The sequence below is a fragment of the Coregonus clupeaformis genome, chromosome 3, assembly GCF_020615455.1.
Source record: "Coregonus clupeaformis isolate EN_2021a chromosome 3, ASM2061545v1, whole genome shotgun sequence".
NCBI lineage: Eukaryota > Metazoa > Chordata > Actinopteri > Salmoniformes > Salmonidae > Coregonus > Coregonus clupeaformis.
In genome coordinates, this window is record NC_059194.1 from 40,511,085 (window position 1) to 40,527,214 (window position 16,130).

General features: G+C 43.2%; 1 protein-coding gene across 5 annotated transcripts in view; it reads left to right on the forward strand.

The window, feature by feature from the left end:
• lrba (LPS responsive beige-like anchor protein) overlaps positions 1–16,130 on the forward strand; it is a 290,109-nt gene that overhangs the window by 146,058 nt on the left and 127,921 nt on the right. For all 5 annotated transcript variants that reach the window (XM_045208535.1, XM_045208534.1, XM_045208539.1 and 2 more), the window contains exon 38: positions 15,630–15,754. In XM_045208535.1, coding sequence (XP_045064470.1) covers positions 15,630–15,754 — 125 coding nt within the window. The remainder of the gene's footprint in view (positions 1–15,629; positions 15,755–16,130) is intronic.

The following is a 16,130-nucleotide window of genomic DNA, read 5'->3' on the forward strand; positions in this document are numbered from 1 at the left end:
CACAGGCAGAGACACGCACACAGGCAGAGACACGCACACAGGCAGACATGAATCACAGACACACACACACTCAAACACAACACACAGTGAGCCACCCACATTAACAGGAAAAATGGGTCACAATAACAATGCTACCATATACAACATATACATAATTGATTTACTCTATATACACTATGATACATATACAAGGTCTGGCCTATGTCCAGCTGCATAGTTGCTTCATATAGAATGTTAATGGGACATACAGTGCAGCTGGGCTGAGATTGTTTAAGGGATAACTGAATGAGGAAGTTGGGACACTTGCCTGTCAATGAGGATTATTACAATCAGGACCTTGAGCACCAATGTTTATCCCTGGATGTCTGGGAGGACACGCACAAATAAAAAACACACACACACACACACCACACACACACATGCACAGTGTACCGATGAGTCATGTGTAATGGTTGCCTGCAGAAGATTCAGAGCATGTTCTCAAGTGCTTGTTTGTCTTCTGTAAAACGGTCCTATCTGCTGATCAGTTTCCCATAGCAGAGTTCAGGGACTAGAATAAACACCAGGCCAGGATTTGAAATGTACCCTAATCCTGATCTCTATCTTCTGTATATGTTATATAATCCATAGCAGTAAATCATTGTTTTCAAGTCTGGCAAAAAGCTGGAGCTTCTATTGAATTAGCTTGAATGAGATATCATGGTAGGATTATAATCTGTGTAGAAAAGTTCATTTAGGAAATGTTATGGTGATTGTATCAGGGCGGTAGGCCAATAAGACAATTACCTTTTTTAGCACTTTTTAGTGCTTTTGTAATAGCTTACAATTTAATTATAAGGTCACAATGCAACAACATGCTCTGAGAACTACCACTACATTTCCAGCGTTTGCTAGCATCTTTAACTGCGGTAACTTCAATGGTATTAATAGTTTTTGCTTTGCTTATAAACACTGGAGCGCCGTGGTACAAACATGCGTGCTGACCCAGACCCAGCATGCCGCGCCGAGCTAGCACAGCTGTCAGGCCACAGCACTACTCTACAACATCCGCCTTCCGTTCTCTCTCCTAGATGAATTGATCGTTGTTTTCTTTAGGCTTGGCTCTGTCCGAGGCCTACTCCAAAATCAATTAGCCCAACGAGAAAGTTAGAGTTGATCTGGCGAAGCGACTGCCCCGGCCATCCATCTGCAGTCGGCTTTAAAGCCGTAAACAGTTTTTACCATAAACAACGAGGGTTTAGAAGAAAGCCGAGTCGTCAACGATGCTCATCTTTAGTAAATGAGACGGTCGCTATCGAGAGGGGAAATCTGGAGCGTCGAGCCTTAAACGGATTTAAAGTGAAACCCTCTACCTCGTTCATCACGCCACGTGTCTGCGATTCTATTTATTTTTTTAATGTGGTGACATGTGGGAGGAGGGGATGTTCTCTCGTTCTCCAAATCTCCAGAGAGGATCATGTTAAAGTTTGACAGGCCAACATTCCATACATTATATAAAATGATGCATATCTGTTCTGCACGGCCCTACCGTGCAGCCGTGATGTCAAGGGTTATGCATATGAATTAGAATATGCCCTAATGATAACATTAGCCTCTAACTGTGTTTACAGTACAGTGGCTGGGCTTGTAAGAAATAGTAACAACGTGTCATGGTGGAACGGATTAACGGTTGATGCTGTCCATATGTTACTTACCATGGACGGCTAACGGTTAAACAGGCCTCATTGCAGGGATCGAGGAATGAAACTAATGCTCTCACTCTTTAGGGATCAAAGGTTTAAGGGATTTAGTACAGGATAATGTAGCTATTTGTTTTGTTCTGAGACAGGTATTTAGGAGTGATTTGGATGAATTCAATCTTCAGTGTTTAGTGTAGAAAACTAGTTTGTTTTGCAGGTGTGTCTCCTGAAGCACACTGATCTTACTTATCTGGTCCTCTCCCTCCTCTCCCTCTTCCTCTCCCTCTCCCGCCTCCTCCTCCTCCTCCTCCTCCTCCTCCTCATCACTCTCCTTCTCCTCCTCTTATTTCTCCTCCTCTCCCTCCTCCTCCTCCTTCTCCTCCTCTCTCCTCCTCTTATTCCTCCTCCTCTCCCTCCTTCTACTCCTCCTCCTCTCTCTCCTCCTCCTCCTCCTCTCCCTCCTCCCCCTCCTCCCCCTCTTCTTCCTCCATCTCCTCCTCCTCCTCCTCCTCCTCCTCCTCCTCCTCAGCTCTGTAATGAATCCCTGTTATACAGTGTGAACCCCCTCTCTTCCTTCCTCTCCAGGAAGACCTATTACATCCCACCTTCTACCGCCTCACAGCTCCGCCTCCTCTATGTAGTGTAGCAACTCTCCAGATTTATCAGTTCCATATACCCTTAAGAAAGTATATGGCCCTGGCCCAGCAAGGTCACGATTAGAGGGCCCTGATCAATATCTCAATGAAAAGCCATTGGGGAAGTTTTTTCCCTTTTTTCCCCTCTCCCTTCTCCCAGGATGCAATATCTGGGGAGTATCGATTGTTCAGGGTTCAGTAGTTAGTTAGAGGCTATCTCCTTTGACTAACCCCATTGCGCGGTGTGGTTTGTGTGTGTCACCCCCCTCTCCTGGGTCTCGTGATAGATCGCTGCTCTCCCAGCCACTGTAATTACACTCAGGCCACAGCTGGTCATTTATATCAACACTTTCACCATTTACCAAAAAATCCGCTTTTTATCTTTGGGATCCCGCAGCTTTGTTCTGCAGCGAAAGCAGAAAAGGGTATATGAAATATTGGTGTGCTGTTACAGAGAATGGAGGGAGGGAGGGAGATGGAGGAGGAGGGGATCCATCCTTTACTCTGGGACCTTCAGCTTTTTATTATTTCTCTGGATTTACTTTGATTTTCTTTCTCTCATTCTCTCACTCCAGACCAGCGCCACCTATAGGAGAGCTGGTTATGGCGAGGGAGTCTAAAATGTTTGAAATTATGTTATCATTTTTCTTTAATTATTTTTCTTTATTGAACCTTAATTTTTTATCAGGGAGCCATTGAGGCCAGCAGTGGCTCTCCTTAAAAAATGTGTGAGTAGCGGCAGTACTCCTGTAGTTGTTTTCCACCATATCAACCCAGTACACTGACAAAAGTATACATCCACTACCTTGGCAACCAGAGGGTGATCACCCAGCACCATCAAGCATCAACCCCCCCTACCATCCTTCCCTCTGGTTCGCTCGCTCTTTCTCCCTCTCCCCTCTCTCTCTCTCTCTCTCTCTCTCTCCCCCCTCTCACGCTCTCTTTCTCTCTCCCGCTCTCCCTCTCCTCTCTCACTCTCCCTCTCCTCTCTCTCTCCTCGCTCTCTCTCTCTCTCTCTCTCTCTCTCTCTCTCTCTCTCTCTCTCTCTCTCTCTCACTCTCCCTCTCCTCTCTCTCTCCCTCTCCTCTCTCTCTCCTCTCTCTCTCCCCCTCCTCTCTCTCCTCTCTCTCTCCTCTCTCTCTCCCCCTCCTCTCTCTCATCTCTCACTCTGCTCTCTCTCCTCTCACTCTCCCTCTCTCTCTCCTTGCGCTCTCTCCTCTCTCTCCTCTCTCCCTCTCCTCGCTCTCCCTCCCTCCCTCCCTCTCTCTCTCTCTCCTCTCCCTCTCTCTCTCCTCTCTCTCCTCTCACTGTCTCCTCTCTCTCTCCTCTCACTCTCTCTCTCCTCGCACTCTCCCTATCCTCTCTCTCTCTCTCGCTCTTCCAAGCCCATGAAGTGCAGCACTTGACATGATTAGGCGGCATGCACACAGCCTTTGTGCCATAAGTGCTGTAGAATGGGCATTGCTGTGTGATGGAGAGAGAGGAGGATGGCCTCATGAATACACCAGACAGCCGTGGTAGATGAGCCTGTCACAGCCCAGCATCACACTAACTCATTGAGAGGAGGGGACGATGCTCAGCCCAGCATCACACTAACGCATTGAGAGGAGGGGACGATGCTCAGCCCAGCATCACACTAACGCATTGAGAGGAGGGGACGATGCTCAGCCCAGCATCACACTAACGCATTGAGAGGAGGGGACGATGCTCAGCCCAGCATCACACTAACGCATTGAGAGGAGGGGACGATGCTCAGCCCAGCATCACACTAACGCATTGAGAGGAGGGGACGACGCTAGATTAGAGTACAGACAGGGTAGAGGGACATCACTGTGTCTTGTCTGTACCGCAGCCATGTCCGCCACAAAACCCCGGGAAATAGATTCACTGGAAAATTATATAATAATAATTAAACATTTTCTGAAATGTTTTTTGTTTGTTAGAAAATGTGCTTTCACGCCAGCAGTCCTTTCAGATAAATTTGTGTTGAGCTATAAATGATCCTGTCTTGACTTGATGTTATAAATGGGAACTTTAAGATTGACAGACCCCCGAACCCCCCAAGCGTTTCCCAATACCAGACGACCTTGGGCCTTTCCTCAGTCTTCTACGTGGTCGTGGATGTGTTCAGAGCCATTCTGTGCCAGTTTAGATTTGTCAGGACATTCAAGTTCAGCCCTGAAGGGTAGAGGTCATCTGATTATGAGGATACCTCCAGTAATGGCTGAATTATGCAATTCTGCTCCAGTGGATATGGATGCTTTCATTACCTACCAGCAGTGATAGATATGTGCATGTTGTCAAAACTAAAAAATATGACGCTTCGTTGAAAAGCACAGACTATACCAGTTCGGTGACCGCATATATCATGTTTGTTGTGTATTTGAAGATAACATTGGTGTTTTAATATGGTTTGCTTGACTTTGGACGTATTGTTGTGGGTAATGAAGATTTATTGTAAATTCTAGATAGATTTGTACATATCATAGTCGGTGGCATAAGAATATTTTATCTCTGTAATATAGCACAATACACCTCTTTTGAAAAATACAGCGTGGTTTCATAACAAACAAATAAACATTTTGGTTAATATTTACCCCCTCTCTTTACACCCAGCCCTCTTCTAAATCTCCACAGAGGCAGAATATAATTAGGGTGTAATTTCCAGACCTTTTGTCGCGGAATTTACACTGAGCTTAATTGCTGCTAATTGGGGAGTGCGTGATACTGAGCCCATCGGTAATTAGGACCGTATTTCCATTTTTCATTTTGTTTATGTGTGTGTGCATGTGTGTTGTTGCACTGCATCTGCAGCCTCTTGCATGCCCACCCCATGGGAGTGCTTTGATCTTAGCGAGCCCAGTGATGTTATGGAGAGGCAAATATTATATTACTCCCCTCTCTCTCATTCTCTCTCTCTCTCTCTCTCTCTCTCTCTCTCTCTCTCTCTCTCTCTCTCTCTCTCTCTCTCTCTCTCTCTCTCTCTCTCTCTCTCTCTCTCTCTCTCTCTCTCTCTCTCTCTCTCTCTCTCTCTCTCTCTCTCTCTCTCTCGTTTTTATTGATCTTCTCTTGTTTTGTTTTTTGGTCTGAGCTCATAAAGGAATTAGAGTAGTAATAATTGGGAGGAGTGGTAGATGTGTGAAGGATATCAGCGTGCTTATTGTTGTCAGGTGCCGTGAACTTAGTCATGTGATCTGAAAGACCTGAGGCTTGATTGTCCTCACTGTTTTTTAATTACTGAGGTGTATTAATGTGGTCAAATGGAATAGTATTTATATGGAGCATTTGTAAAAACACTTATCCTTTTTATGTTTATACGTTGAATTTTTGTTTTGATATAGATTCTAGGTTTTGATCAAGACTGTTTGGCATATTCATCACTGTGTTTTATTTATAATAGCTTTCCATTCCTGTATCCAATCAGGGATTGATCAACTGTAGCAGGAAATTCAAATTAAGATTCAAAATAAGCAAATTAAATGGTCTGATCCTGTCATAAACAAAAAAGAACGATTTAAATCCCATCATGATGAAAGTCATTTAGGAGTATAGATGGAGACGATAGCCTCCTCTGTGACCCTGTAGCTACCTTTGTCAAACACATAAACAACATTACAACAACATTAGGAGGGCTGAATTAACATACACTGCATGGAAATGGTCTGTGTAGTATACCTCATTTGACTAGGAAGGACATGCATTAATGCACATGTACTGTAGAACCTCACTTAAGGCTTAAGGCGAGCTTTAATCATAGCAAGGCATTTGACCCGTCTCATTTTAATTTGGAGCTAGCGCTGTGACTAGATCCCACCTCTGACACCATTTGACAGAGAGGAAGGGGAGTCTGGCGCCACAGTCATATGTCTGACAAATCCTCAACCTATCCCCTCTCAGATTCTTATAAACTCATGGTTTATGCAAATCAAAAGAAATGATCTCGGCGATAGCGGCAACGTTTGAGCAATTTGAGGGGCAGCCAATGGGCTCCCTTTGCATTAATGAAAAAAAAAAAGCAAAAGGAAGAAATCACACCTCTGCTTATATGCAATCACACCGACTGTACCCAAATGAATCTCGTCTGAAGTTCTAAATGACTGTTTGTCCTCAGCACAGAGCCCTGTGTGTGATCTATGAAACACCTGTTGCTGCTCTACGTCCTGTTTCTAATGATAAAGGTCATATAGGATAATTTGCATAATCTCTAGCCTCAAATGACCCCCCTTCCCACACAGTAATATTAATACACTCACTCACTATCTCACTCACTCACTCAAACACACACACATTATTCACAAAAGTTAATTTCAGTGGGTGGACATGATCTAGCCCGGCAATCCTTGATGTTTCACTGTTTTTAATATCATTCACACAAAAAAGAAATTGCAAAGGCTACGCAAATAGCATTTAAGAGCTGGGGAAGGACTTGGGTGACGCATCCTGCTCCTGTTTGGCGGGGTCTGATTGGATCTTGATGGATGACTATCGTTTGTCCTTGTCAGAAGAAGAACAATTTGGGCATTGAAATAAGAGTGCTATCAAAGTTTCAGTGGCTTCCAGAGAGAATCTATTACCATGTTTTAACTGCCAGTGTTTGAGGTTTGAGAGGAGTAGATAAGCGATATTGGCTCTCATACACAACGCCTTTAAATGTCCATTTATTTATTTGTCCGAAATTAATTAATTGAGGTTAATGTCTTTGTTCGCTGTACTTCCATAGATAAAGAGCGTTTCAAAGTCAATGTATTTTTTCTGGTTTTGAGTGTACATTTTTGGATCAAATAAGAATAAATCAACTAATCACAAACTGTTAGTGCACACGAATGTCAATCTTAAATCAATGTAATTGCATGTCATGGTGTATTGATTGATTTAAGTGCTTAAATAGTATTCATTATATGTGAGTAGTGGCATTTTAGTCATTCACTGTCATTTCTTTGTGTCATTTATAAACATAAGTCAATAACTGCATACTTATTCAGTAGAATACAAGTTCATAAATGTATAATTTATTAAAGGCCCAGTGCAGTCATAAACAGGATTTTCATGTGTTTATATATTTCCACACTATGAGGTTGGAATAATAGTGTGAAATTGTAAAAATGATGATAATGCCCTTTTAGTGTAAGAACTGTTTGAAAAGACCGGCTGAAATTTCAGCCTGTTTTGGTGGGATGGAGTTTTGGCCTGCCTGGTGACATCACCAGACGGTAAATTAGTTAATAGACCAGTAAGAAAGAGAGTTCCAAACCTCTCTGCCAATAACAGCTAGTTTTCAGTTCCCCACTCAGACCACTCCCAGACAGTCCTAGCAGAATTCTTGAGGAATTACTCTTTGCTAAGAAACTGTTTTTGTTTGTTTTTGACCATTTTAATTGAAAACAGTCACAGTAAGGTACTTCATTGTTACCCAGAAAGGATTTGATATTGAGATAAAAACGGCTGCATTGGGCCTCTAACAATCAGCATGATATATTTGAACCTTGGGTTTCTATGGTAAGAAACATTTTAAAAACGATATTATAAACTATTGTATTTATTCCATGGTGGGCCTCCATAAAATATATATTTGAAGGACTAATATTATTTGATGTTTTTTTAAAGAAGATACAGGCCTACAGTAAATGCATGTAGAAACAGACCAAGGGTAGTGCATACTGTTGTTGAATAAGAATTTGGACAGCAGGGACTGCATATTTCCCATGGTCCAGGCCTCTTTTCTTCGGCCTACCCAGCAGACATAGCAATGCACTTGTGTTCAGTAGTAGGCCATACTTAGATACCCAGTCTCTTCACTAGATGTCTCTGTGTGTAATTCACTCCCTGTTTACTCTGTGTTGTCCTCTGAGGTGATACACAGGAAGTCCTGGCTAGGGGAAAGGCTACTGTTAGAGAACGTAGTCGTCTGTCCGTCCTTCTAAGCAATTCATTAATCCTGGACCTCAAGCCCCAGCCCTCACTGAGCTGCCGAACACTGAACACTTGGTTACAATTAAACAATTTGTTTATTATGTCACCCTCCCCATGCCAAGTACACTTGGACCGTGTCCTGTTTTGATGCAAACAGACAATTTAGTTGGCTTTAAAGTTTTAAAGGCTGTGTAAAACCTCTTTCCACAGTCTGTTGATGCTATGGTGTTTTAGTTTATTGCACATAGTGATATTTGTTTTGATTGCACCCATTTATTCATTAGTGAAGGCAACACACACACACACACAAAGGAGAGAGAATGAGATCGTCTTCTAATGTTGGTAAACGTACATTTACTGCCACACAGAAAAAAAACATAATTCTATTTTATTACCTCACATAAATGTATTCTCGGCCCGCTTTCTCATCGGTTGCCAATGTGGTCTACATTAAACAGGTTTAGAGGAATCCAGCACTCTGCTAAGTGCTCCTTAACACACACACACACACACATAGTTACACACGTATATACACACACATATATATATATACAAACACACATACAGTGCCTTCAGAAAGCATTCACACCCCTTGACTTGTTCCACATTTTGTTGTGTTACAGCCTGAATTTAAAATGGATTAAATTGAGATTTTGTGTCACTGGCCTACACACAATACCCCATAATATCAAAGTGGAATTATGTATGTATTTCCTTTTTATATTTTTTTATTTTTTACAAATTAATAAAAAATGAAAAGCTGAAATGTCTTGAATCAATAAGTATTCAACCCCATTGTTATGGCAAGCCTAAAAAAGTTCAGGAGTAAAAATGTGTTTAACAAGTTGCATGGACTTGCTCTGTGTGCAATAGTAGTGTTTAACATGATTTTTTAGTGACTACATCATCTCTGTACCCCACACATACAATTATCTGTAAGGTCCCTCAGTCGAGCAGTGAATTTCGAACACAGATTCAACCACAAAGACCAGGGAGGTTTTCCAGTGTCTCGCAAAGAAGGGCACCTGTTGGTAGATGGGTAAAAAAAAAAGCAGACATTGAATATCCCTTTGAGCATGGTGAAGTTATTAATTACACTTTGGATGATGTATCAATACACCCAGTCACTACAAAGATACAGGCATCCTTCCTAACTCAGTTACAGGAGAGGAAGGAAACCGCTTAGAGATTTCACCATGAGGCCAATGGTGACTTTAAAACAGTTACAGAGTTTAATGGCTGTGATAGGAGAAAACTGAGGATGGATCAACAACATTGTAGTTAATCCACAATACTAACCTAAATGACAAAGTGAAAAGAAGGAAGCCTGGACAAAATATTCCAATATTTGCAACAAGGCACTAAAGTAATACTGCAAAAAATGTGGCAAAGAAATGTACCTTATGTCCTGAATACAAAACATTATGTTTGGGGCAAATACAACACATCACTGAGTACCTCTCTTCATATTTTCAAGCACGGTGGTGGTTGCACCATGTTATGGGTATGCTTGTCATCGGCAAGGACAAAGGAGCTTTTTAGGAAAAAAAGAAACGGAATAGAGCTAAGCACAGGCAAAATCCTAGAGGAAAACCTGGTTCAGTCTGCTTTCCAACAGACACTGGGAGACAAATTAACCTTTCAGCAGGACAATAACCTAAAACACAAGGCCAAATTATACACTGGAGTTGCTTACCAAGAAAATATATGGCAAGACTTGAAAATGGCTGTCTAGCAATGATCAACAGCCAACTTGACAGAGCTTGAAGAGTTTTCAAAATAATAACGTGCAAATATTGTACTATCCAGGTGCGCAAAGCTATTAGAGACTTACCCAGAAAGACTCACAGCTGTAATCGCTGCCAAAGGTGATTCTAACATGCATTGACTCAGAGGTGTTAATACTTATGTATTTCAAAGTCAAAAATCATGTTTTCACTTTGTCAATATGGGGTATTGTGTGTAGATATATTTTTTTTCATCCATTTTGAATTCAGGCTGTAACACAACAAAATGTGGAATAAGTCAAGAGGGTATTAATACTTTCTGAAGGCACTGTACACACACTTGCGTGGGCATAAACACACATTCACACACACACACTCCGTCTAAGACAACAGACGCTCCCCAGTAGACTCTAACGTGCGAGGCCTTTATGAGGAAACTAATTACTAATTACACAAGTGGTTTGTGAGTAGCGCGCCGCGGCGCTGGCCTTTTGTGATTTTAATTGTTGTCATCTTGAAGAATGGGCGCTGCCGTAATTCTGCCAGCGCAGCCCGTCACAGGATGGACGAGCTCTGAATTATTTATCATCTTTGTAGAAACACTCAGCGTACACACACACACGCACGGCGCATGTCACGTCGTTGTTCCCGCCGTGATACAGTGGCGTTCTCCGTGGGGGATTGATTGGCGACGGAGATGGCGAGGTACCGGGGTGGACGGCGGGCGGACGCCCATCCAAGGCCCTTCATTAGGATCCTCATTGTGGTGCCGTTCACGACACAGCAAGCGGTGGAGATCGTTCCATAACACTGCGACTAATTAATCCCCACTACTGATCACGTCCTCCCACTGATGGATGTGGGGGAAACCTACTTGTAAGAGGATGAAGTGTGTGTGTGTGTGTGTGTGTGTATGACACTGGCTTGATAATCATTTTCCTAGATGAATGCTGTGTGAGGCAGGATGATGAAGTGGTAATTTGCGTAGGGAGACTATCACACAGCAACACGGCCTGGGCCCTTTTGTGACGGGAGGGAAATCAGGTCCTGCACAGCCGGTCTGCTGGATGGAGACACACTGCAATGTCTCCTAACACACACACATACACACACACACACACACACACACACACAGGCAGAACACACACACACACACACACAGGCAGAACACACACACACAGGCAGAACACACACACACACAGGCAGAACACACACACACAGGCAGAACACACACACACACAGGCAGAACACACACACACAGGCAGAACACACACACACACACACACACACAGGCAGAACACACACACACACACAGGCAGAACACACACACACACACACTTGAGGTCTCAAATGTATTCATGAAGTAGATAGCCTAGCGGGTAAGAGCGTTGGGCCAGTAACCGAAAGGGCACTGGTTCGAATCCCCGAGCCGACTTGGTGGAAAAATCTGCCTATGTACCCTTAAGGAAGGCACTTAACCCTAATTGCTCCTGTAAATCGCTCTGGATAAGAGCGTCTGCTAAATGACTCAAATGTAAATGTATTCACTGTTCTCCACTCTTGTGTATCCTCAAACACACGTTCACACTAAGGCCTCAACAAACAGGAGCACCTGCATTGTTATATTGTGTGACCTTTTAGTTTCTGTCCTGTGTTTGTTTCATTTTCTCTGAACCCCAGAGAGACATCCTCTCCTCCTCTTACTCCATCCCTCCTTCTTCCCTTCTTCTCCTCCACCGTTTCCTCATCACGTCTTCAAGGTCCTTAGTAGCGAAATACATTTTTAATGAGAGATCCATGACATCTCTTTGCTTATGTTCTTTAGAATGTTGCCTGTGAAATATTTAATAGTGCTATCTGCTATTCCCCAATGCATCGCTTTAAACTGCCTCGTGGAATGCCTTTACACAAAGACAGGAGCTGAAGACAGTTTCTTTCTCTGTTTTTCTCCAGAAATGGCCAAAGGCTGAGAGAGAGGGAGAGAGAGAGAGAGAAAAGAGAGAGGGAAAGAGAGAGAGAGGGAGAGAGAGAGAGGGGGAAAGAGAGAGAAAGCGGGAAAGAGGGAACGACAGAGAGATATGAAGATAGTGTGAGAGAGAAGGAAAGAAAGAGAAGGAATTTTTATTTCGTTCAGATAAATCAAGTAATTAATGGCTTTCATAGAAGGTCTTAAAGCGCCTGGCTCGAAATTGTATTTCTTTTCTTGTGTAAAGCCCCTCCCCTTTTAGAGGCCCCCGTGTGGTCATTGGTGTGGGCCTGAAGATTTGTGGGGAGCCCCCGGGCTCCTGGCTGGAGCAGCTACTGTAGTAGTCAAGACCAGATCACACAAACTAGCTCCAATACACACACACACACACACACACGTATACATGCACGCAGACACGCGCACACACACATGGACATGTACGCGTACGCACGCATGCAGACACACACGTGCACGCACACATGCCTAATTTTGATGAGGGAAAATCAATATTATTTTTGCGCTAGTTGGCTGTACCTGCTCCAAAACTCCAGTATTTTTCCTTCATAGCTTGTTCTCCATCTTCTTTTTAAATAGGGAGCCAATTTGTTTTCAGCACTTTTATTTCCCTGAATGATCAAAACTCATTTTCTCATGGCTCTCTCTTGTCCCTCTGCAGCAGACATATGGTGAGCAATATGTTTGGAACATCGAATCACAATAAAATCACAGTATGGATGCGCAAAACATACCGAATCGTGAGAATCGTAATACATATCGTATCGGCACCTAAGTATCGTGATAAAATCGTATCGTGAGGTCCCTGGAAATTCCCAGCCCTAATGCATAACCATGCACACACGCACGCATACACCCCCTCACACACACACACACACACACACACACAGAGGATTCTGGTTTTCCCTCGTACCTCCACTTTTTAATTTTTTTATTTTTATTTCACCTTTATTTATCCAGGTAAGCCAGTTGAGAACAAGTTCTCATTTACAACTGCGACCTGGCCAAGATAAAGCAAAGCAGTGCGATAAAAACAACAACACAGAGTTACATATGGGGTAAACAAAACATAAAGTCAAAAATACAACAGAAAATCTATATACAGTGTGTGCAAATGTAGTAAGTTATGGAGGTAAGGCAATAAATAGGCCATAGTGCAAAATAGTTACAATTTCGTATTAACACTGGAATGATAGATGTGCAAAAGATGATGTGCAAATAGAGATACTGGGGTGCAAATTTAGCAAAATAAATAACAATATGGGGATGAGGTAGTTGGGTGGGCTAATTTCAGAATGGCTGTGTAGAGGTGCAGTGATCGGTAAGCTGCTCTGACAACTGATGCTTAAAGTTAGTGAGGGAGATAAGAGTCTCCAGCTTCAGAGATTTTTGCAGTTCGTTCCAGTCATTGGCAGCAGAGAACTGGAAGGAATGGCGGCCAAAGGAGGTGTTGGCTTTGGGGATGACCAGTGAGATATACCTGCTGGAGCGCAGACTACGGGTGGGTGTTGCTATGGTGACCAGTGAGCTAAGGTAAGACAGGGATTTGCCTAGCAGTGATTTATAGATGACCTGGAGCCAGTTGGTTTGGCGACGAATATGTAGTGAGGGCCAGCCAACAAGACTGACACTGATACCCACATCTCACTCCACCTCGACAAGGTCCGATGTCAACACTCATTTGGTGTTCAAGCTATAAATGTGTTTGACTATTTTTTCCAGTATTGTGCTATTGTTTCCGGTTTTCCCTACAGCATTTCCTCTTCCCCTCATCATTCTCATGTGGCGGCAGGTAGCTTAGTGGTTAAGAGCGTTGTGCCAGTAACCGAAAGGTCGCTGGTTCTAATCCCCGAGCCGACTAGGTGAAAAATCTGTCGATGTGCCCTTGAGCAAGGCACTTAACCCTAATTGCTCCTGTTAGTCGCTCTGGATAAGAACGTCTGCTAAATGACTAAAAATGTAAAAATGAAAAAATTATTACTTTCTTTTGCTATTTCGACTTTTACTCTGCAACCCCCTCCATTTTTATATTGTACATAGTTGGATTAACAGATTTGCAGACGGTCAGTGAAATATCTAGACATAAAAGAGCTGTGTATCTAGAGGCTGCTTCTGGTGCTATTATCCTGATTAATATAGCCCTGTTTCACAAGAACACGTCTTCACACTTCTCCTGTAGCACAGTGGACTTACAGAGCATCTCACCATGCGTCAATAAATCAATGCACAGAGAGCTGTTTAGAGACTGCTAAAGCCATACACCAACCTAAATGCAACCCTAATGCAACCTTAAGAATAACCCAAATACACACCTGCACATGTCTTGGACTTCTCAGTGCTTTAATAGTGAATTGAATATGTGAACCTCATGTGAACCCAGCTCATAGGTGAAGAAGGGAAGTGTCTTGCCTCTGTTCCCCCCTATTAAGTTAGACAGAGAGATGTTGTGTTCTTCCGTTGTGTTTTAATTTCTAAATGCTGAAAATATTATAATAATGCGCACAATATGGAACACATTTGGCGTAATTTATTTTGTCAAATTACTAGCTATTTCTTCTCCAGCAGTAAATTAGTTATTTAGATTAAGCAAGCTTTTTTCGATAGGCGTGGGTGAAAAAAACCACCTCACTAATGTTGTGAAGAAATTTATTTCGTCCTTGTGTGTGTTGTGCCTAAAGAAAAGTAATTCATTAAAAAATATATTATTTAAATCAACCCCTTTTGAGTTTTTATATTTTATTATTGCCTATATGTACACAACACAATGCTGTATGGTGGTTGTGACTCTTCATTAAAGAAGAGTCTGGGGCTGTGTCCAAATGGCACCCTATTCCCTCTATAGTGCACTACTTTTCACCAGAGCCCATAGGGAATAGGGTGCTATTTGGGACGCAGATTTCGTCTGAATGATTTACTACTGACCAGGCCTGGGTAAAGGAGGAGGTGCAAATTGGGAAGAGAAATGACAGAGGCCTGTGGACGTTGATTAATATTGGTAATGCCATCCCCCCTCCTGCTTCCCTGTTTTTGTAATGGTGTTTTGTGACTGGCCCGGGCACTCGCCTGCTACCCGGGTAGAGAGGCTAGAGCTGAGGTGCCCTGCTGGGTCCCAAATGAGCCTGGAATGGGAGCACATCGCACCAGAGTGTGGGGAAACTGATCACTCTGTCAGCAGCTCATTCCACCCTAATGTATTTAGTGCTCATTTCACCTTAGAGAGAGAGCGAGAGAGAGAGAGAGAGAATGTCTGAGAAGCACCTTAGCGAAGGTGATATTGTTATTTTCAAGGACAGGGGTTTTAGGTAGTCAGCCTGAGCTTGTGTACAACAAGTTTGTATGTGTGTGCTATCTACTGTTCCTTATGATTTACTTTGAGTTAGTAGTTTTGTTTTGTCTGCTATCTACTGTGTTCTGTCTACTGTGTTCTGTCTACTGTGTTCTGTCTACTGTGTTCTGTCTACTGTGTTCTGTCTACTGTGTTCTGTCTACTGTGTTCTGTCTACTGTGTTCTGTCTACTCTGTTCTGTCTACTGTGTGTTGGGGAAAAAAGAAGACACCCAGCATCTCAAAACAAGGCCGTCTTTATGCTGCTGGCCGGTCGGCTGGCCTCGCTACTCTGCACTGTGACTGGGGCTATAGGCTCCCACCACGCTGTTCTGTAATTGCTAACACATGTGCTACCTCTGTTCCCCTGCAGCCGTCCTCGGGAGTTCTGGCGCCTCGACTACTGGGAGGACGACTTGAGGCGGCGCCGGCGCTTCGTCAGGAACCCCTTCGGATCCACTCACTCCGAGGCCACGCTCAAAGCTGCAGCCGAACACGGTCAGTCAGCCCTCCTCGCTCAATACCCAGCGTCCTTTGCTCACACCCTGCATGAGTGTCTGTTCCCGCCTGTGGCAGCAGGTACACGGCAATAAAAATTAGCACTACAGTTGCCATAAATGTTTTATTGTACCACAAGAAACAGTAAAAAAACAAACCCTCATTTGAATGAAATTGTTCACACAGTTAACTGCCTAACATGCCTCGTCATTAGTGTAAGCTGTGTTAATACACAGTGTTCCAATAGACCCTCATATCCTGTCACTTCCTGGATCCCCAAACGTTTACTTAGACATTCTCCCCTTTCAGTTATGTCATGTCTGAGTTGGCATGAACCTTCAGTGGTAGAAATGTGAATTTTGTTTGTTTGTTTCCT